Below are 19737 nucleotides of genomic sequence, written 5' to 3'. Positions count from 1 at the left end.
TGGGAGACTTGGGCAGAAAATCAGTGTTTTAAAAGAAGCTGCAACTCATTCACACTCTGGACTCATTCACACTCTGGACTCAATACAGGGCTCCCACAATTTAGTCCTATGTTCATATCACGAGTGCCTTCCAAAAGCTCTGAAAACAAATGAGCAACAGAGTAATGGCTGGAAGCATAAAGCGCAAATGCTCCCAGGGCTATTGCTGCCACAGCCACTGTTTGGAAGCACACAGTGCACAATCTTTACTTCCATTTCTCTAGCTCAGAATGACCCGGAACGTTGCCTGGATAGGGACTCCAGCTTTTCTATCCCTTGACACAGACTCTCACATGCCTTAGAAATGAGGCAGGCTGCCTAGCGATGCAGGCAGAAACAGGATATATTTAAGTGTAGCATACTCTCTGCCTGATTAGCCAGTCCCCCAATAGCAACTCCAGCTAATCATTCTCTACAAGGACATCTAGAAAGATGGGCTATTTGTATTATAAGGAAATATTAGGAAAAAAAATCAGGTGACTTTTGATTTTTTTAGGACCCACTTTCCCTACTATAACACACACTATTTCATTCTACCAGGGTTCTTACCATACAGAGGACAGTAAATAAAGATTATCATGAATTTGATCAAATGCTTCAGTGCCTCCTCCCCTGGCCTATGAATGCACTCATTACAAATCAGCTGAATGGCTCATTGATTTGCCAGGAGAATAAGCAGACATACCCAATCGCTCAGCCAAGCGGATGTAGACTGGGTCCACCCGACGCATGGTTTTCACTAGATCCTTTCTGCGGAATTTGATTTCTACTGTCCCTTCTGGCTCCAGAACTGATGCCCTGGATCAGAAAGAAAGAAAACGAAAAAGAAATAGAGGCACTTTAAAGGAAGGAGACAACAGAATGAGGCCAGTTACAATTTGTGGACCAGGAAATAGCTTCATTATGGTTTTGCCCACCCATGGTTTATAAAAATCACCCCAGGGAGAAAAGCAGGCACCAGAGAAGTATCTAAGCGAGGTCTGAGAAAGTCCTGGCAAAAAAGCAATTAAAATAATTCTCATTACCACACCAGTCAACTTCCATCTCAGAGGGAGAAGAATACAGATTCCACCACCTATAGCTGATAAGGGTAACAGGAATCACATTATTTTCTAGGGGGAAAAAAAAGATACCGTAGGCACAGTGGCAGGGAAACTCCAGCACTCAGGCTGTCTAATGAGGGGCGGATGCTGACGGTCTGTACCACAGCTGTCAGCCTGCTGGCAGGACTCTGATCAGACATACTAGGCTGTGCCAAGTAGGAGGTAAAACATTCTGCCCACTGCTATAGAAATGAGCAAAGTACAAGGTCTCAGGGTTACTCAAGTGCATACTAATGATGTTCTTTGCTCTAAACCCCTTTAAGAAAACAAACACTTTTCTATTAAAAAAAAATTATAGCTAATGTTTACTATGTACATGGCACTGTTCTCAGAACTTACATATAAACCACAACAACCCTAGTCCAGTCTACATCTGCTATGAGGTAAGGTACTGTTATTATGGCCCCCATATTACAGATGAGAAAACTAAGTCAAAGGAAGTTAAGAGATTTCCCAAATGTAGCAAGTAGCAGAGCTGGATTTGAAACCAGCAGCCTGGTTCCAAAGGCTAAAGAGGAATTGTCTCTGATCTGATATCAGATCCAGGCCCAGCTTAGGGCTTAAAAAAACATAATAGCCACTTGAGTATAGAATGCTAGCCTAGTGATTTGACGGTAAAGCCACCATACTCTCCTAAGCAGTTTGTGACGTAAAAAGCTAATTTTGGGGGGTGGGGGAGAAGTGAGTGTTTCAATAAAATGACGGACACAGGGATTTGCAATGCAGGTGCTGTGGTGTACCTTAGTGACCATCTACTTCATTCTACAGACACCCCACAACCCAGGGAGAGTGAGGACTGCTCCATGTTTCTTGCTAGTCAGTGGCAGAACTGGGTTAAAAACTTCGAACTCCCGTCTGACAATTCAGTCTTTCCACTTAAATTCACTTTAACTTCCCTCTGCCACATACCTAAGAAAGAAATAGTGAATAGATGTGTCTGAACAACAAATAGGAGGTGAGAGTCTCAGTTTAGGTGCCTGGAAGAGAGGACTTCTTGGTAAAAGAATATGGGATGGGAGATTATACCCAGAAAGCCTGACTATAGCCTGGTTTCCCTCTCATGCAAGCAGATACTGTTTAGCAAGCATATTCTTCTGATCTTGGAGTCCTTTGGGAATAGGCAAATTCAAATAAAGTTCTCTTGGTTATAATGGTCTCCAGGAGGAAGCCAACAGCTGGAGGGTCCTTAAAGGCAGTGAGTGAATACACAGTAGGCACACTACCTGCTTTCTCGGTCAGCATACATCTCCATGTGCCGGGGATTGATTGTGGAGTCGATCACAACCCAGGAGCCACCTCGCAGCTCGGCCTGGGGAGGGATGTAAACCATCACAGGCTGGGAGCACTCCCTCAAGCCGTCCACGATGTAAGCACCAAACTTCAGCACTTGGTCATACATATCTATGGAGAATGAGACAAATTAGAAAACATAAAATTTATCTTTTTTAAAGCAGTGCTTCCAAACACAGTTCACATCATGTACACACAGAAAACAACCTCTGTATGGCACACTATGCCTTTATGGGGAGGCTGCTCATGGCCAGAGGTCCTGTCTGGCCACCTCGATGACTAAAGAGATTGGAATCTCCACCTGTGTCCCACTCAAGACTCCAGTGAATTTTTCAAAAGCACAAGACAGCAATAGAGAAATGCACTTCCACAAGATACAGTGTGTAAGGCTTCCAGATTGCATTTCCACTTTATATCCTTCCTGAACTTCTGTGCTCAGGTTTCACTGCATTAATTCATACTTGCTCTGCAAACACTATTTCTCATGTCAATATGTGATCTCTCCCACACACTAAGTTTTTTGAAGGAAGGAACTATTCTCATTTTCAGTTCCTCTCATACTTAGCATGAGATGAGCTCTTAGAATGTGCAGCTAATAGAATGGATCCTTCCTAAATTTTATCTTCAAAAACTATCTTTCATCTTTGTGTTCCCATTGTGCTGCCCAGTGCCTGAACATAGCTGGTGCTCAATAAATATTTGCTGAATGAATGAATGAATAGAAAGAAAAAAAATTCTTTAAGTTTCATTTTTATACGGTATCAATGAGGGAAAATTTTTATAAATGAAGGAAATATCACACAAAATCATTCTTTATAATCTCCACCAGACCAACACCAGACCAAGAAAAGGATCCTGGTGTGTAAATAAAGTGAGTCCTTGGTAAGCTGGATCAGTTATTTATTCCCCAAGTTTTTATGGACTTCTTCCCATTTCTCAGCTCTCTGAAATCTAAACATTGCTAAAGTTTTAGGTTTATGAGTCCAGATGTTTTTTTTTTATTTTTATTTTTTTTTTGTAGAGACAGAGTCTCACTGTACCGCCCTCGGGTAGAGTGCCGTGGCGTCACACGGCTCACAGCAACCTCTAACTCTTGGGCTTACGCGATTCTCTTGCCTCAGCCTCCCGAGCAGCTGGGACTACAGGCGCCCGCCACAACGCCCGGCTATTTTTTTGTTGCAGTTTGGCCGGGGCTGGGCTTGAACCCACCACCCTCGGCATACGGGGCTGGCGCCCAACTCACTGAGCCACAGGCGCCGCCCATGAGTCCAGATGTTTAATGAGTACTTCAGTGGAGCCACAATGGATCCTTTCTAAATGCCAAATAACAGGTTCAACTGAGTTCGAACCTTCTTATCAAAAAGAGGATCTCAATTTGGAATAAATCAATTCTGGAAATCCAAGGCAAAGAAGCATTTTTCAGAAAGTTAAGAGCAAACCAAATAGAAATTGCTTTCATTGTAGTTCTTGGCAAATTAAACTGCCATCTTCTCCAAAGTAAAAATGGCTCTATCTACAAACCATCAGTTAGCACTTCACTTAAGCACAGCCTCCATTGCCCCAACTAGCTTATCTGTGAGGACTTCAGAAATTCCAAGCTGCCCAAGGAAACACTCCCTACTCTAAGTGGAATGTGTATGGTTATACACTCTGTATATACGATCAGGGCAAAGACATTTATTCCTTTGGGAGGAAAGCAAAGACCAAAAAAATTTACTGCTAATTACACAACTGCTGTATGAAGAGCAGAGAATAAAGGACTTTAAGCGCTTTACGCTAATTCTGTGGTTATGAAAATAATTGCTCAGTTCAAATTATTTTAACTAGATTAATTCTTTAGTGGATATTTCAACCAGTGCTACATAATAAAATAATTGTGTAATTAGCAGTACATTTTTCAGTGTTGCCAAGAGTACAGTCTCAGAACAAGTAACTGAGAAGAGTGGTCCTCAATGGTATCATGCTTAGAGAAGAAATGGAAAACATCGATAAAAGGAGAAAATAAAACAACGAAAGACAGAACAAAAAGTCATTCTATGGTAAAAAGAAAAAAAAAAAGTAGAGGTAAGTGAACATAAAGTTTCCAGCCTTTTCGCTTACTTCTTTTTTGTTAAAGACATAGCTACATCCAAATCTATCTTTGTGCTATTTATGATTAACAGATCAAGCTGCCAAAAAAGAAGGGGGAGACTTTGTTTGTAATGTATTTTCATTCCGTTTAATTTTAAAAAGCCCTTGATCTCATGGTATATTCAAATAGTTTGGAATGACAACCAGTGAGTGTGCATTTTTTACTTTTGCAAAATGGGCTTTGGTTTCTCTTTTTCATCATCAGGGCTAGCTTACTATGTACTGGAGAATGTGATTACACATACACACACATATCAATCACTTTATCATCAGGGCATCATCTCATTCATATATCCAAGTTACAGGGAAGTAAACTGAGGCTTAGTTAAATAAGAGGACACGGCAGAGACAAGACTCAAGTCCAGCTCTTTCTGACTCTAAAGTACAAGTTCTATTATCTCACTCTTAACTCATAGTTCTTATTGCCAGGAAAGAGAGCATGAGGCTGAGGCAATCTGCTTTCTACCATCCAATAAAATAGCAGAGTAAAATAAAAACCAGAAAAGAGACTTGAATAAATGACTAAATATTCCTCAATGTTGTCTGAATTTCCTCTATGTTCAGAAATGTCAGAAATTGTACTGATGACACTATTAGCATATGTGATAGCCAAACAGATATCTTTAGGCCCTAAGACTATGAGAAAAAAAAGGTGGGGCGGCATCAGGCTTCATTAAAGATGACATACTTGAGAACAAAACAATGCCTCTGTTTAACCTGGAACACCAACAGACCCATAACCCAACCATGAAAACGCCCCAAAAGCAGGCTAATAAAATATAAATGAACATGCAAATAAACTCTGCCCTCAACATGCTCGTGCTGAATCGCAGCTGTCCAAGCCACATGTTTTGAAAGGCAGGTTGAAACACTTGGCAATAGTCTGACATACAACTGTCTGAAATCCCTTCCTATTTAACAGATACAGCAAAAGCACAGCCAAGAACAGCAGGGGAGGAGGGATCCCCCAGGGTTTAGGCTAGAAATCAGTCTAGGGAATTTTAAAGTTTTGCATATGCTGACTGTCAATTCTCAGGCCCTGAGAAATGCAACTGGGAATGGAAAATACTGATAGGTTCTTTACAGAAGAGGCGGGAGCTTGGAGTTTTCTAGCAGTCTGGGCAAAGCACATCACACATGGCCGTTGCAGCATGGTTACCAACCCCGCCTTGGGCCTTCATTGTTACACAACAGGGATAAAGCACGGCAGCCACATGTACTGAACAAGGGCGCAGTGTGGCTGAGTGTTTCCACAGTGTCCCACTCTCTCACAACTGACAGAGATCTTACTGGCTTGGGCAAGATCATCTGTTAGAAGCTGAAGGTAAACATTAGGAATACACAAACTGCATATACACGATTCCTCTCATGAGTTCATTATGGCCAGCTGACACCATATTGCAACATCCAAGTAATCAGACTTTAAAATAGACTTTCATTCTAGTTAAAGTTTTCAATAAATGTTTTTTTTATTGTTATTTATAACCTGTCCCAAGCAAAAATAATAAGTATAACATGAAAAGCCAACTGAGAGTAACCCTGTAGCACCAGCAGTGAGGCAGCTTAATATCACTGGGATTTGCATCCTATCAAGCTATTCATGCTGAGGCTGGGACCCTGGTGCTAATTTCTAGTAAATTTCACGCTTGATATCTCCCTGTTGTGGGTCATTGCCGGGTTCGTCTAAATAAACTGCTTCCAAACGGCTCTTCCATCTAAATATTCAGCCAGTTTTTATAATTTAATTTTGCATTATGCTGAATAGCCTTCCGGCCAGATAGAGCTCATTGGAAAAAAAGCACCAATACCATCTTGACATGCTTTTATTTATTTTTTTATATTTTTACTGCTCGAATTAGACCTCCTAGGCCGACTAGTAAAGAGTTTTTTTTTTTTTCCCCTCCACTAATGTCAATTTTCAGCATAGCAAGAGCTGTCTCTAATCTTTTCCTACTCATTACACACAATTTTGGAGTCATTTTACCCACAGTGCAGTCGGCTCCTGGCTGTGTGTTTGTGTGCACTGAGGGATGGCATAATTGTTTATTTTCCCTCCCTGCATAATCCCCAGCCAGTATTGAAACCAAAACTGCAAACATCTCCCCAAGGGATGTGGAGAATGACAAGAGGCTCTCAGTTTAGGTCCCCTTACATGAGATAATATGTAGGAAACATTCTGACCTGTATGTAAATGTAAAAGGTGCTATTCCCTCCCCTCCTACTTCCATAGGCATCTCTATTTTCCCCAAAGCTTATTTGTCTTATGCGATGTGTAAAAGAATGCTTCAGCACCAAAATTCAGAAGACAGAACTGGTCCTGGTCTATGTCAGGTCAGTAACTCATTTCTGACCAAGGGCGGTGGGAGGGAGGGAACGGGAAGTTACTACTTCAGGGGCACAGAGTTTATGTCTGGGATGATGAAAAAGTTCTGGGTATAGATAGTAGTGATAGCTCCACAACCCTGTGAGTGAATTTAATGCCGCTAAACTGTATACTTGTAATTGGTTAAAATAATGAATATCATGCATATTTTGCCACAATTTAAAAAAAAACAAAACTCATTTGTGAGCTCTTGAAATTTCTTTTCACAATAACCAAGGGTGTCCCAAAGCAGAGGGGAAATAGGTAGATAATAACTCTTTTAGGAGCCTCGATGTTCCATTCTTGGGATATTCTAGGAGATGGATGTCTCTCTGGTCCAAAGCTCTAAAATCACCCAACTCTGCTATAGGGAGTCAGATCTACCTTCCTCTCCCAGTTCTGCCACTTTCTAGCTGAATGATCCTGGGAAATTTACTTAACCTAAGCCTTATTTATGTAAAATGAGAATAATAATATAACCTTGCCCGTACAGTTACCTGTGTATTTATGTAAGATAACATAATACATACAAAATGGTTAGCACAGTTTCTGGTGAGAAGAGCTGAATGAATCTTAATTGTTCTTACTGTTATAGGGCCAGCAGCCAATGTGGGCCTGAGCCAAATTATGTAGCAGGATTGAAGCTTTTCCTGGAAGTGACACTAAGGAAACTTTTGAACACTGAGCTCCAGTAAAGATAAAATAGCCAGGATGAATCACTCGTAGGCAGTATCAGGAAAGGTGCCTTGTCAGTGACGAACGCTCCCTCCCCTCACCCCCCACAGCAACCCTGCAACAGAGAAGTAACTAAGGCATTGCATTCTCTTAACATAAATATTATAGCCAAAGAATTTGAGAGTAAGTGAAATGAAACGCTGAGAGATCCTCATGTGTATAAATGTCACCAGCTTTGATATGTATCATCCTGTTTTGAACACCCTGGCATTTTGTTTATACATTATAGTTCCATCAGTCTGCTCAAAACATTTTTCTTGTGTTCTTGAGACAATGCCTGTTTCTGCCCCTTTTTTTGGTTTCTTCTGAGGTGGCCAACATAGTTCCCTACACGTGGAACTCAATAAAAATGGGTAGGATTGTGTTTAACCTATACTCTGATTTTCTCATGACATTTCCACTGATTCATTATCTTAGTAAAAAAATAATTCATCTTGACAGTCTAAAAAAGTATACAAACATTAATTAGGATGTATATTCCAAGTCTCCCACAAGAAAAGTATAAAATGTAGTAGTTCTTCATCAAATATAGGCAAAGTAGAACTTTTCTTTCTTTTTTTTTTTTTTTGAGACAGAGTCTTACTATGTCACCCTCGGTAGAGTTCCGTGGCGTCACAGCTCATAGCAACCTCAAACTCTTGGGCTTACGCGATTCTCTTGCCTCAGCCTCCCAAGTAGCTGGGAACAGGTGCCCGCCACAGCGTCTGGCTATTTTTTTTTGTTGTAGTTGTCATTGTTGTTTGGCAGGCCCAGGCCGGGTTCGAACCTGCCAGCTCCAGTGTATGTGGCAGGCACCCTAGCCACTGAGCTACAGGTGTCCAGCCCAAAGTAGAACTTTTCAACTAAGAAAAAAAAACACTGACCTACTCCACATTTTTTCCAGGGAGGCCTGGCCCTACAGGACTTTTCCTAGCCAGGTAAGGGAAAATTGTTTGCAACTTATTTTAAACACCTCTCACTAACCACCTGTAAAAGGATAGCTTCCCCAAGGTTTCCTCCCTCAGAGGTGAGGGGTACTCCTGCCCTAAGCTAGTTCTAGCTACCCTACTGAGAATTCATTGTTTCACATTCTTTATGTCCATAGCATTCTCTAATCATTTTATTTATTCCAACAGTATCAGCACCTCCCTCCTTCCACTCCCCTACCTCATTCTACTTCTTCAGAATCGTGAGTTCTCCCCAGATGAATGAAGTTTACGTTTATCAGTACACTCTCACACCTTCTAGGGTTGTAGTCTCTGGCCTTAGCATGGTCACGAATCTCTGGCCACTGCAAAGAGAGCTTCGCTACCGTAGGTACCCAGTCTGTTTCCTTGGGCTCTCCTTCCACTATCCACAGTAGCTCTGCACACAGATTCTCAGTAAGGGGCGGTACTGGCTGCCTAATCACTGAGCAACTCCCAGACCATGGAGTCGAGCCTGTATAATAATATCTAATATGGGCGGCGCCTGTGGCTCAAAGGGTAGGGCGCCGGCCCCATATGCCAGAGGTGGCGGGTTGAAACCCAGCCCTGGCCAAAAACTGCAAAAAAAAATAAAAATAAAATAAAAAGTACACACTTTTAAAAAAAAAAAAATAATGTCTAATACGTGAATGCTGGAGCCACAGGCCCAGGGCTGTTAGTGGATAATAAAAAAAAAATATCACAAACTGCCACAAAGAAAAGCCTCTAATGTTAATTTCAGTATCTGTCTTGGTCACTGTAGAAAATTAAGAGTAACATCAGAAAAAAATATGACCAGAAAAGGGGGGACAGAGACAAGCACAATCACATTTCCCCAGGAACATCAGAATGCTCCACCATCTACCTAGGAAACCTAAATCCACAAGAACAGATCACACTAGGAGATCATTAGGAAATTTTGTGTAGAAGTATGAAACACACTGTATTTTTCCATTCCAACTGGAACTCAGGAGATAGCTGAAAGAAGCATAATCCCCCAAAAGCCTAGCATGATGACACCCATGGGCCCTACCAAACCTAAACCCTCTTTCTTCACCATAGGGTGCCCTGCAGCCCACAACCAGGTAAGTCACCTTTCATCCCACCAGAGAAGCCTCTCCAGTTGGCAAAGACCATCAGGGGCAGCCCTTCCCGGTTGAAGTCCTTGATAGCCTGGAAGGTCTTAAATGCAGAGTCTGGGAACCAGACCTGGCCGGCCTGCTGGATTATCTATTGGGAAAGCCAAAGAGATAGATGTGATTAATGACATGGTCTGAGGGAAAAATCTCTTTAAGCTAAATAAGATTTTTCTGATCAAAAACTGAAAACTCAAAATCAAACTAAGAAATAAAAACTGTTGTTCATCAAGATCATCTTTGGAATAAAAAAGAAGAAAGGAGATCCTGGATCTCTGCCCTTGTTAAATGCTCTTCTTTTCAAGTCCTGATTACACCACAACTGTTTAGTCAAAGTAAGAAAACATAACTGCTTCTTATGGAAAAACAAAGACCTAAGAATCTTGTTCTAGGCTTCTCAAAGGCAACTTCAAATGGCTCCATTACGTGGCTCCTCAAAGCTGGTCAATGGTACAGTCCCCAAGTCCTTTCACTGCTGTGCTTAGCACAGCTTTTTCTGAACTGTGATTAATCAACAGGCCCTTGATGTGACACTGCTCCGTAGCCTCCACCCTGGCCTCTGGATGGTGGATGGTGTCAGGATATGAAAATGAATCCACCCTTGTACAAAAAATGGACTGTGGTGTCCACACTTGGCGTTAGGGCAGACTTCATTCTTAATTCTAGCTGTAGCTTTTCCATGTGCATGCTCAGAGAATAGAGGACCAAACAGCCCTCAGCATTATCTCAGCTGCCTTTCTATAAGACACCTCCCAGCAAAAGTAGACTGTTCTCTAGCATTGACAAGACCACTGTAAAGACCTATTTAATTTCTGGCAAAATTTAGCTTGTAGTCCATCTAGTCATCTTTTTTTTTTTTTTTGTAGAGACAGAGTCTCACTTTATTGCCTTCAGCAGAGTGCCATGATGTCACAGGACTCACAGCAACCTCTAGCTCTTGGGCTTCAGCGATTCTCCTGCCTCAGCTTCCCGAGTAGCTGGGACTACAGGCACCTGCCACAACGCCCGGCTATTTTTCGGTTGCAGTTCAGCCAGGGCTGGGTTTGAACCCACCACCCTTGGTATATGGGGCCGGCGCCCTACTCACTGAGCCACAGGCACCACCCCCATCTAGTCATCTTAACAGTGAGTACATGATGGCTGAAATCATTCCAGGCTGCTGGTACCCTTCCCTCTAAAACCGATGGTTTATAATCCTCCTGATAGATCTGCAGGCACTGAGGAAGGGAAACAAGCTCCACACACAGGCACACGGTGTACTCGAGGTGACCTACCTTGGCTTCAGAATCCAGGTTTGCAGGATCAGCTGGGATACTTAGTTCTACCGTTCGGGTTTCTACGGCAACAACTCCCACAGGTATTCCTCCTAGCCTGATAAAAAATGAGCCATATAAGAACTCAATGTATGTCAACATTATAGCCAGTCATTTATTTTCCAATGCCACATCAGAACATGGGGCGGGGGGGGGGGGGAGCTAGAAACAAACACAGGAAAGCAGGGAGGAATTTGACTCTTCTAGGAGTTAAACAGGAGACTCTCTGGATTTGGTATTTACTCTGTAAATATGGTGGGAAACCACCCTCAGGATCACTCCCCTATTTTGAAATGCTCCAACATAGGATAAATTTAAACCAAGGGCTGTAGTGAGGGAGCCTCTGCATTTACACTCAGCAGCCTAGCTCACACACATACCCTTACTTCTGTGGCTGCCAAATGAAATTTCTTAGTTTCATTCTCTTCGGTGAAGATAGGGGGAAATGGTCTGAAATGTAGTAGGAACATGAAACTTCCAGTAACTTTTTTTTTTTTTTTTTGTAGAGACAGAGTCTCACTTTATGGCCCTCGGTAGAGTGCCGTGGCCTCACACAGCTCACAGCAACCTCCAACTCCTGGGCTTAAGCGATTCTCTTGCCTCAGCCTCCCGAGTAGCTGGGACTACAGGCGCCCGCCACAACGCCCGGCTATTTTTTGGTTGCAGTTTGGCCGGGGCCGGGTTTGAACCCGCCACCCTCGGTATATGGGGCCCGGCGCCTTACCGACTGAGCCACAGGCGCCGCCCAACTTCCAGTAACTTTTAATGAATGCTCAGTTTGCTAGAATAGGGCTGTAGTTTTCTATGAAATATTAGTAACATAGTTCCAGATACAATCTGAGGATACAGTAGGTCTCACCATTGGGCATGTGGATGGGAAGTGGGTAGGTGTGTTATTAGGAAGATGAAAAATATGTGCCAAAGTTAGGGAAGTGGATAAACAAGCCCTTAACTTTTTCCCTTACTAGAGAAGAGCAAGGAGGCAGGGATAATTTTTAGTAGTAATCTTGGTGAAAAAATCCATATTGGAAGTATGTATTTAATCTCATGTTAATCTAAAAAAAATATTTTAGGAGCTCAAAGCCTCTGCATTTATACTCCATGTGGAAAAGAGAGAAAGTGGGAGGGGGAGAGGGAGGGAGGGAAGGATGGAGAGAGGGAGGGAGATGCAAGGTAGAGAGTGAGTCTTTACTCAAGAAAATGTGATTCAGTCATCACTTTCCCCATTGCCTTCTGTGGGGTTGGGGCTGGGATGGGTTATCGTCTCCCATTCCCCACAGTATCTCCTTAACAAACTTTTCCATGAAGGATGGCCTTTGGTTGTTAAATTGGCTACTGGAAATGGATTCTTGTCATCACTAGACGCCTGACAGGGGCCTGAGTGGAGACCACCCACCCCCTGTCACTTGCTTGCACTGAATCAGAATCAAAAGCCCTCTAGACAACTAGATAATGAGCAAGAGGTACACAGGAGGGTTTAGAAATATTTCTGTTCACAATGATTAACAATCCAACTGGAAACTTGTAATTGCAAAAGCCACCCTAAATCGGTAACTTATAACTTATATATTAGGGCCCATGTGACCTAATAAAGAACATCTTTATCCGAGTATTACAGTTATTTATTGAACTTGAAAACAGCTCAGAACAACTTCTGTTTTCTATTATACTTCATATAAATTTTATCAGGCTAGCACATGAAGATGCTACATCTTGTTTTATAGTGTGTCCCTGGACAAGGTGCCATGGAATAATAAAAGACAATTTACAGCCAATAGCACACATATTCCAAACATACATACCAAAGATGAGTTTTGGCAGCACTTACAGTAACAATCCCAGAGGAATACATTTATATTTATTTCTTGAAATGCCATTGCTTTTGAAAGAAGCTAGCTCCATTTGTGTTTTATATACTCGTGAGCATGTGTATGTGTTTGGAGTAAGAAGCCCAGAACTCATCAGAAGGAAGGGAAGGAGGAAGTGAGAATGAGTGCTGCAGTAAACAATTGCAGAGCTAACCAAAGCCAAGCCTGAGTGATCTTGGTCACAGGGCAATCCTTATTCTCCTAATCATAAATGTAAAGTATCATTCCCTCAATTCCCATGGGGGGACCCTAAAAACATTAACAAAGGTTTGGCTTCGTGAGGCTTAAGATCTGTCATGTTTTTCATAGGCAGGAAAACTGAAGCAGAATAGGTAAGAGACAAATGCTCAAAAAAAGTTGGACGCTACTTGACAAGCCAATGGTCTTGGTTAGGAGGGATCTTGTTTGCATCCCCCAGCTCCACCTCTGCAGTGGGAATTTTACCAGGCACAAAGAATAACTCTCACTGGGATCCAGAAGCCAGGGGTGAGGTAAAAGACCCAAAACTCTCGAAAGAAAATAGGCAGCTAGTCTCTGAGTTTCAGTCTTAGCTGACTCCAGCCCCGACTCCTATTCAGAGTGACTGTGGAAGACCCTATCTGTGGGATTTGCCGTCTGATGGCTCCTTGTCACTAGCAGCACGAGGCATACTGACCTGCTGTACTGAGAGAACCACAAAGCCTAGAATTATTTTCAAAGCTAGAATCTAAATCTCAACCCAATATGGCATGTTTGAGAATCTTGAACAGGTGCCACTTTTCACCACGATAAGGAAAACTGATTGCCCCCAAAGGAAGGTGAGCTCCAGATGCCTGCCCCTCGGCAACATGTCTCTGCAGTGCAGAACTAGATTAAGATCAGCCTTGGCAGGTGCTTGTTATAGAGAATGCTACAGATTATTTTGCACAGAGCTCTCTGTTGAGCGAAGCACTTCTTAGAGTGGGTATTAAAATTTAATAGAAACTTCAATTTCCCACTTGAAAAATATGGGTATCCCAGCAACCTATTCCAGCTTATTTTACTCACTCCTGTTTCAAGTAACCTTTATTTTTTTGCAATTGAAATCTGATTATAATCCAATAATAGTACATTTGTTCCTTAAATAATCTTGGTGCCATGCAGAACTTCCCTCAGGTTACACAGAGAAGCAGATGAGTCTTAGATTCACTTGTCACCTATTCCTGAGAGAAAATGCTCCTTGGGGGGATGGGAATTCATTGGTGGGTTGTGGCTATTGTAGTTGGGCTTTACAGCTCCTAAAGAGTTTTTCTTGCAGCATTATAAAAAGGAAATGTCAAAATCAGCCTTCAGATTAAATGCATCATTGGCGTGACATAGGAAATGACCCCTGGGAACTAGCACTCCAGTTATGCTGCCTTGGGTATGGCTATAATCCAACATTCTTAGAAAGTTTAGACAAAAACAGCATTATTGGTAAAAATCTATAATAGCCACAGGCCCTTCCCCCCCTTTTTAGTTAAAAAGAAAAAGAGCTTCCAAAACAAAGGACTTCTTACCTGGCCCTACCAACCACCACAGTCTGTGCCCAGGGCTGCATAATCTCTGAGAAAGAGCCATAGTCAAAAAATCCACTCAACCATTGACCTTTATGGGCTATAGAAGGAAAAGAAAGAAAACAAAGAGAATTAAGATGGTCAATCCATTGATAATGCGCTGGAACGGACGAATTTAAGCTGGTTTGGGGAATTTTTGGGGGGAGTCTGTAGTTTTTAACCATATTATAATAGATGTAAGCATTAGGCAGCTGAGTGTTCATCTGCCTTCAGACATCATCTCCTATTTCATTTGCTAGTCTGCATAAAAAGAATCATTTATCAGCAAAAGCATCATTTATTGTTAAACGATGGGGTTCAGCTAGCAGAGAGAGTTTGCATGCTTTTAAATAAATAACTTGGCTTTTTTCAAGACACCACTACCATTTGTCAAAAGGCAGCTAAGTCATTAAAGACTTTTTTTAGATGTCTACTTTAAAACTTGCCTTACAATTTTGTTTGATTCCACTGACTTTCTTTTAATGGAAAGCTGAAAACAGCCAAATGGTAAGTATTTTAATGATCGGGTGAATACCCAAATTTATGGAGTGAGGAAGGAACTCAGTTTCTCTTCTAGAAAAGCAATAAGATGTATCTACTTTACTTACAGCTGACAAAGTATAGTCTTTCTACAAGAAAGGCCACGACCACATACTATTGACAGAAAGCAAAAATAAAATAGTTAGATGCACACGCTTACTACCATTAACCTCCCTCGCAGATGGAATTTCCTTCACTGGTAAGACACAACTTTTCAACATCTTACGTTTAAGAAAAAAACCTGTTCTACAGGTATGAATGTTTGACCAAAGCCCCATAAAAGCTTCTGCAAACAACTGTTTCTTAGTTTGCCCTCTCAGCTCATGGTTTCTCAGTGATTCTTCTAATTTGAACATGGCCCTCCACCCCCTAAAACCCACGTCCAAAACCAATTAAAAGTAGAGATTCGAGCAAGCTAACCTCTGCTGACTTAAACAGGATGGAGAGTGTTTTATCAAGACTAAACTTGTAATTACTGTGTTCTACATTCTTTGCCTGTATGGCCCCAGTGTAAAATGTGATCATCCATTTTAAAATTATCTCTCTATCATGAGCCCAAAGCTGATCGTTTAGATTCTGGTCTCGTGTTGGGCGTCAGTTTGAAGAATATCACAGCACTATCTCCTCTAATAAATGACTTTAACTTTTCACCTAGAAGATATCTGCTTTAACTTATCACAGGGAATCATCTGCTTTCTTTAACGCTTCCACTAAATTAAAATCTGAAGTCACTCGATTCGGGAGTAAGTGTTAGCTGCACAGAGACAGCAGGATGAATTACTAGGGAGTCAATGAAAAAATATTGTCCAAAAAACAGAAAAGTTAGTTTATCTCAAATTTCATTTTGTTCTGTGGATTTCATTAATGATAGCCAGGAAAATGCCCACCTGTACATACATACTTCCATTCACCTCATGTACGAGGGGCTAAAATTTTGATGAAAGTTCTAAACCAACTTTCTAGGTCCATCAGAATATTTAAATTTTAACTTTAAATGCTCAGATCATTTTATGATTTAAAAAACAATGACTTGGGCGGCACCTGTGGCTCAGCGGGTAGGGCGCCGGCCCCATATGCCGAGGGTGGCGGGTTCAAGCCCAGCCCCGGCCAAACTGCAACAAAAAAATAGCCGGGCGTTGTGGCAGGCGCCTGTAGTCCCAGCTACTCGGGAGGCTGAGGCAAGAGAATCGCGTAAGCCCAGGAGTTAGAGGTTGCTGTGAGCCGGGTGACGCCACGGCACTCTACCAAGGGCGGTACAGTGAGACTCTGTCTCTACAAAAAAAAAAAAAAAAAAAAAAAACAATGACTTGAGGGGCGGCGCCTGTGGCTCAGTCGGTAAAGGCGCCGGCCCCATATACCGAGGGTGGCGGGTTCAAACCCGGCCCCGGCTGAACTGCAACCAAAAAATAACTGGGTGTTGTGGTGGGCACCTGTAGTCCCAGCTACTCGGGAGGCTAAGGCAAGAGAATCGCTGAAGCCCAGGAGTTGGAGGTTGCTGTGAGCTGTGTGATGCCACGGCACTCTACCGAGGGCTATAAAGTGAAACTCTGTCTCTACAAAAAAAACAAAACAAACAAAAAAAAAACCAATGACTTGAAACTACAGAATTAATTTCATAATTTAAATGTTTTCTTCTTTTAAAACCCTCCTGCCTTATATGTTGATTAGGGGAGTGGGGAGTCACTGGCTATTATTGTAGTTGGGGTTAATAATCTTCAAAGAGCAAATTATATCCAGTCCAGACACAGAACTTAGAAATCAGCTGAAATGGGTCCTCATATTTCCCAGGACAACATCCACTGAGTCTTGTTCTGAATCTAAAAGTAAAATTCATTTCTCAGAAAAGTCCTGGATTTTAAGGCTGATAGGCATCTTAGGCTCACAGTTCTTATCATAATCATAGTATAAATATAAGAGGTGGGGAGACAATTACTATGTGGATTTTCCTGGCTATGTAAGAAAAACTATTTCATTTTATTAAGATTAACAAGAAAAGGCATTGTAGACAACAGGTAAGATTATAAATTATAATCAACATTCCTCTGATGTTTTTCTATAATATCTAAGGTGAGGCTTCAGATGATGGATGCCTCCGCTCCTAAGGAATAGCTGTGTGACCTTGCACAACTCACACAGCTTCTCTGAGCTTCTAAAATGGTTATCTCTCCTTATCTATGAGAGGTAGTAAGCCCAAATAAGATAATGTACATGGAAGTGCTTTATAGTCCCACTTAGCTTAGAGTGGCTACCCACAAAGGTTTATTAAGTCTTCCTTATAAAGACCTCTGCCTCTCAGCAAAATCACAATGGCTCTTAAATTTAATGAAATATCTTCTGCAATCCATTCTACTCTTTTTTTGCTTTTTGAGACAGAGTCTCACTATGTCGCCCTCGGTAGAGTGCTGTACCGTCACAGCTCACAGCAACCTTCAACTCTTGGGCTTAAGCGATTCTCTTGCCTCAGCCTCCCAATTAGCTGAGATTATATGTGTCTGCCACAAGGCCTGGCTATTTTTTTGTTGAGCAGTTGTCACTGCTGTTTAGCAGGCCTGGGCCGGGTTCAAACCGCCACCCTGAGTGTATGTGGCCCATGCCACTGAGCCACAGGTGCTGCTCCCATTCTACTTTTATATATAGTTTTTCCTTGAATAGTTGCAATAAACAGGCAAAAAGAACATATACTTCCTCATACAAACTGAAAAAAATAGATTAAGAATGTAGTAGGGGGACCTGGGACTCCACAAAAGAACCTCTGATAAATAAGTTTTGCTAGCACAGAGAAATGGACTGATAAATGAGAACATATGTTTGCCTTACATAGAGTTACTGACTTTTTTCTGTTATTTTTAAATTAGGTAAAATCAGATCAAAGACAAAGGGAGAGATTAGATAAAACTGGAGGGAGGGCTTGTTCTCACTCTATACGTCTATAGAATTTAAAGGCTTGGACAACCTCTTTATAAGTAAATGATCTTACAAAGTAAACTTACATTAATAACTGAAACAAATATCAATACTATTACTTATATCATAAGAAAAGAAGGCATATGCAGGTGGGTGCTCATCAGTACTTACTGAGAAGGGTAAAGTCACACTACATTTGAGGGTCTCAAGGCGTTCCCTAAAACTGACTTGATCACCCTCAACATGATTTATAGGGACTAGATGGTCCAAGATTCTAGTCCTGTAAGATTTTATGGATTATATTGAACTGTTTTAATGTCTTTGAGCTCATTCAGTAATAAGTGCTTTGATAACAGAATGAATAAAAGAAATTGTCTTGGTGACTGTACTGCCTGACTCAATGGCTGATTTGTAAATCTTATTCCATTTATTTTTCATTTGTTTGTGAAGAATTTTCCACCTTTTTCTTTGAGAGCTGTTTTTCAGATATTTATCATTTCTATGTATTTAGCTCTGTTTTCTTAGTCCCATGCTATGGTGCAGGAATTGGACAGCGATTGAAGGGAAGACCAGAAACTTGAGAGCCAGAGTACCATGAATTACATATACGTACTTGGGTGAGGACGGCCTGCTAGCATCCATCGAGGATCATATGGAGCCTTTGTGGGAACAAACTCAATGATTCTGTCTATAGGATCCTTGGAGCTCAGCAGAGGAACTGAACTGTGCACACTCTAAAAGGAGATTGGAAGCCAAAGAGCACAGCAGTCAATGAACAACAGCCCCATACTCCAACTCAGTCAGGACAGCTAGAGACACAGCAAAGCTCCCACACAGAATCACACCCGCTGGTCCCAATCATCAGCTAGAAGCATCCCAATTACGTTCCAAGCCCTAAGGAACATGCATAGGTCTCAAATCTCATTTAGGAGCTTAGCACAAAGTGGTGTGTTTGACTTGAGCTTTCAGGGTGCCCATGCTTTCTGGGAAGCTCCCCAGAAGGATGGGCGGCTACTACAAAGGAGAAAACCCTCAACAAGGAGGAATCGTTAATATGCTGGTGTCTGCACCTAAGATGGGCCATGAAGGCTTCTATGGCTGGGAAACATTAAAAGGGGGCTAATTAATGAAATCTAAAGGCATTTTAAAGGTAGAAGGAAAAAAATTAATAGTTTTCAGGGAAATATGTCATAAAAAACTCCTCCAACATAAGAGAAGACCTCAAACACAGAGGTAATGAGCTGTGGTGGAAATGACAGGTTCTGCAGGCTATGTCAGTGCTGGGCAGGAAGGGCTCACCTTGGGCATATAGGACAGCCAGTGCAGGACAGTGAAAACCCCTTCAAAGTCATCACAAACGGTGCAGTGAGTGACCCCATTGTTGTGCATGATCTGGATGCCCCCAAGCTGGTTATTGGAGGTATATACCTCCCGTCCAAGAACCTAGAGGAATGAGCAAGAGAAAGACACTTGTTTCTACAGAAATAAAGACATAGTCTATTTTCATAACTCTCACTAAAATGGGTTCTTTTCTCCATAAGACAGAAACTCCAGCTTCCGATGGGTTGTTCTGAGGGACTGTCTAAACCTTCTTCCTAAGAAGAAAACTTAGAAAACAAAAAAGGCTTTTAAATAATCGATTTAAAACCAGCAAGCCTCTCTCTCTCCAGTAGCTGCCATAGATACATCCTCAGCATACTTGGACTCAGCAGAAATTGCAGTGGTGGGTTAGGCTGGGACCTTGAGGCTCAGACTAGCTTATCATGTGCAGGTCTTTTTTGTGCATATACCCAAAAAAAGTAATATGCCTGACTGTCTAC

General features: G+C 41.8%; 1 protein-coding gene across 8 annotated transcripts in view; it reads right to left on the bottom strand.

The window, feature by feature from the left end:
• ACACA (acetyl-CoA carboxylase alpha) overlaps nucleotides 1–19737 on the bottom strand; it is a 338844-nt gene that overhangs the window by 26321 nt on the left and 292786 nt on the right. For all 8 annotated transcript variants that reach the window (XM_053570250.1, XM_053570252.1, XM_053570251.1 and 5 more), the window contains 7 exons: nucleotides 19217–19360; nucleotides 18531–18651; nucleotides 14438–14534; nucleotides 11014–11110; nucleotides 9698–9833; nucleotides 2366–2543; nucleotides 725–837 (listed from right to left, as the gene is read on the bottom strand). In XM_053570250.1, the coding sequence (XP_053426225.1) occupies nucleotides 725–837; nucleotides 2366–2543; nucleotides 9698–9833; nucleotides 11014–11110; nucleotides 14438–14534; nucleotides 18531–18651; nucleotides 19217–19360 (886 nt within the window). The remainder of the gene's footprint in view (nucleotides 1–724; nucleotides 838–2365; nucleotides 2544–9697; nucleotides 9834–11013; nucleotides 11111–14437; nucleotides 14535–18530; nucleotides 18652–19216; nucleotides 19361–19737) is intronic.

This window comes from Nycticebus coucang, chromosome 18 (genome assembly GCF_027406575.1).
Source record: "Nycticebus coucang isolate mNycCou1 chromosome 18, mNycCou1.pri, whole genome shotgun sequence".
In the NCBI taxonomy this organism is placed as follows: Eukaryota; Metazoa; Chordata; class Mammalia; order Primates; family Lorisidae; genus Nycticebus; species Nycticebus coucang.
The sequence above is the reverse complement of the archived record's forward strand: the minus strand, read 5'-3'. Positions and strand labels throughout refer to the sequence as shown.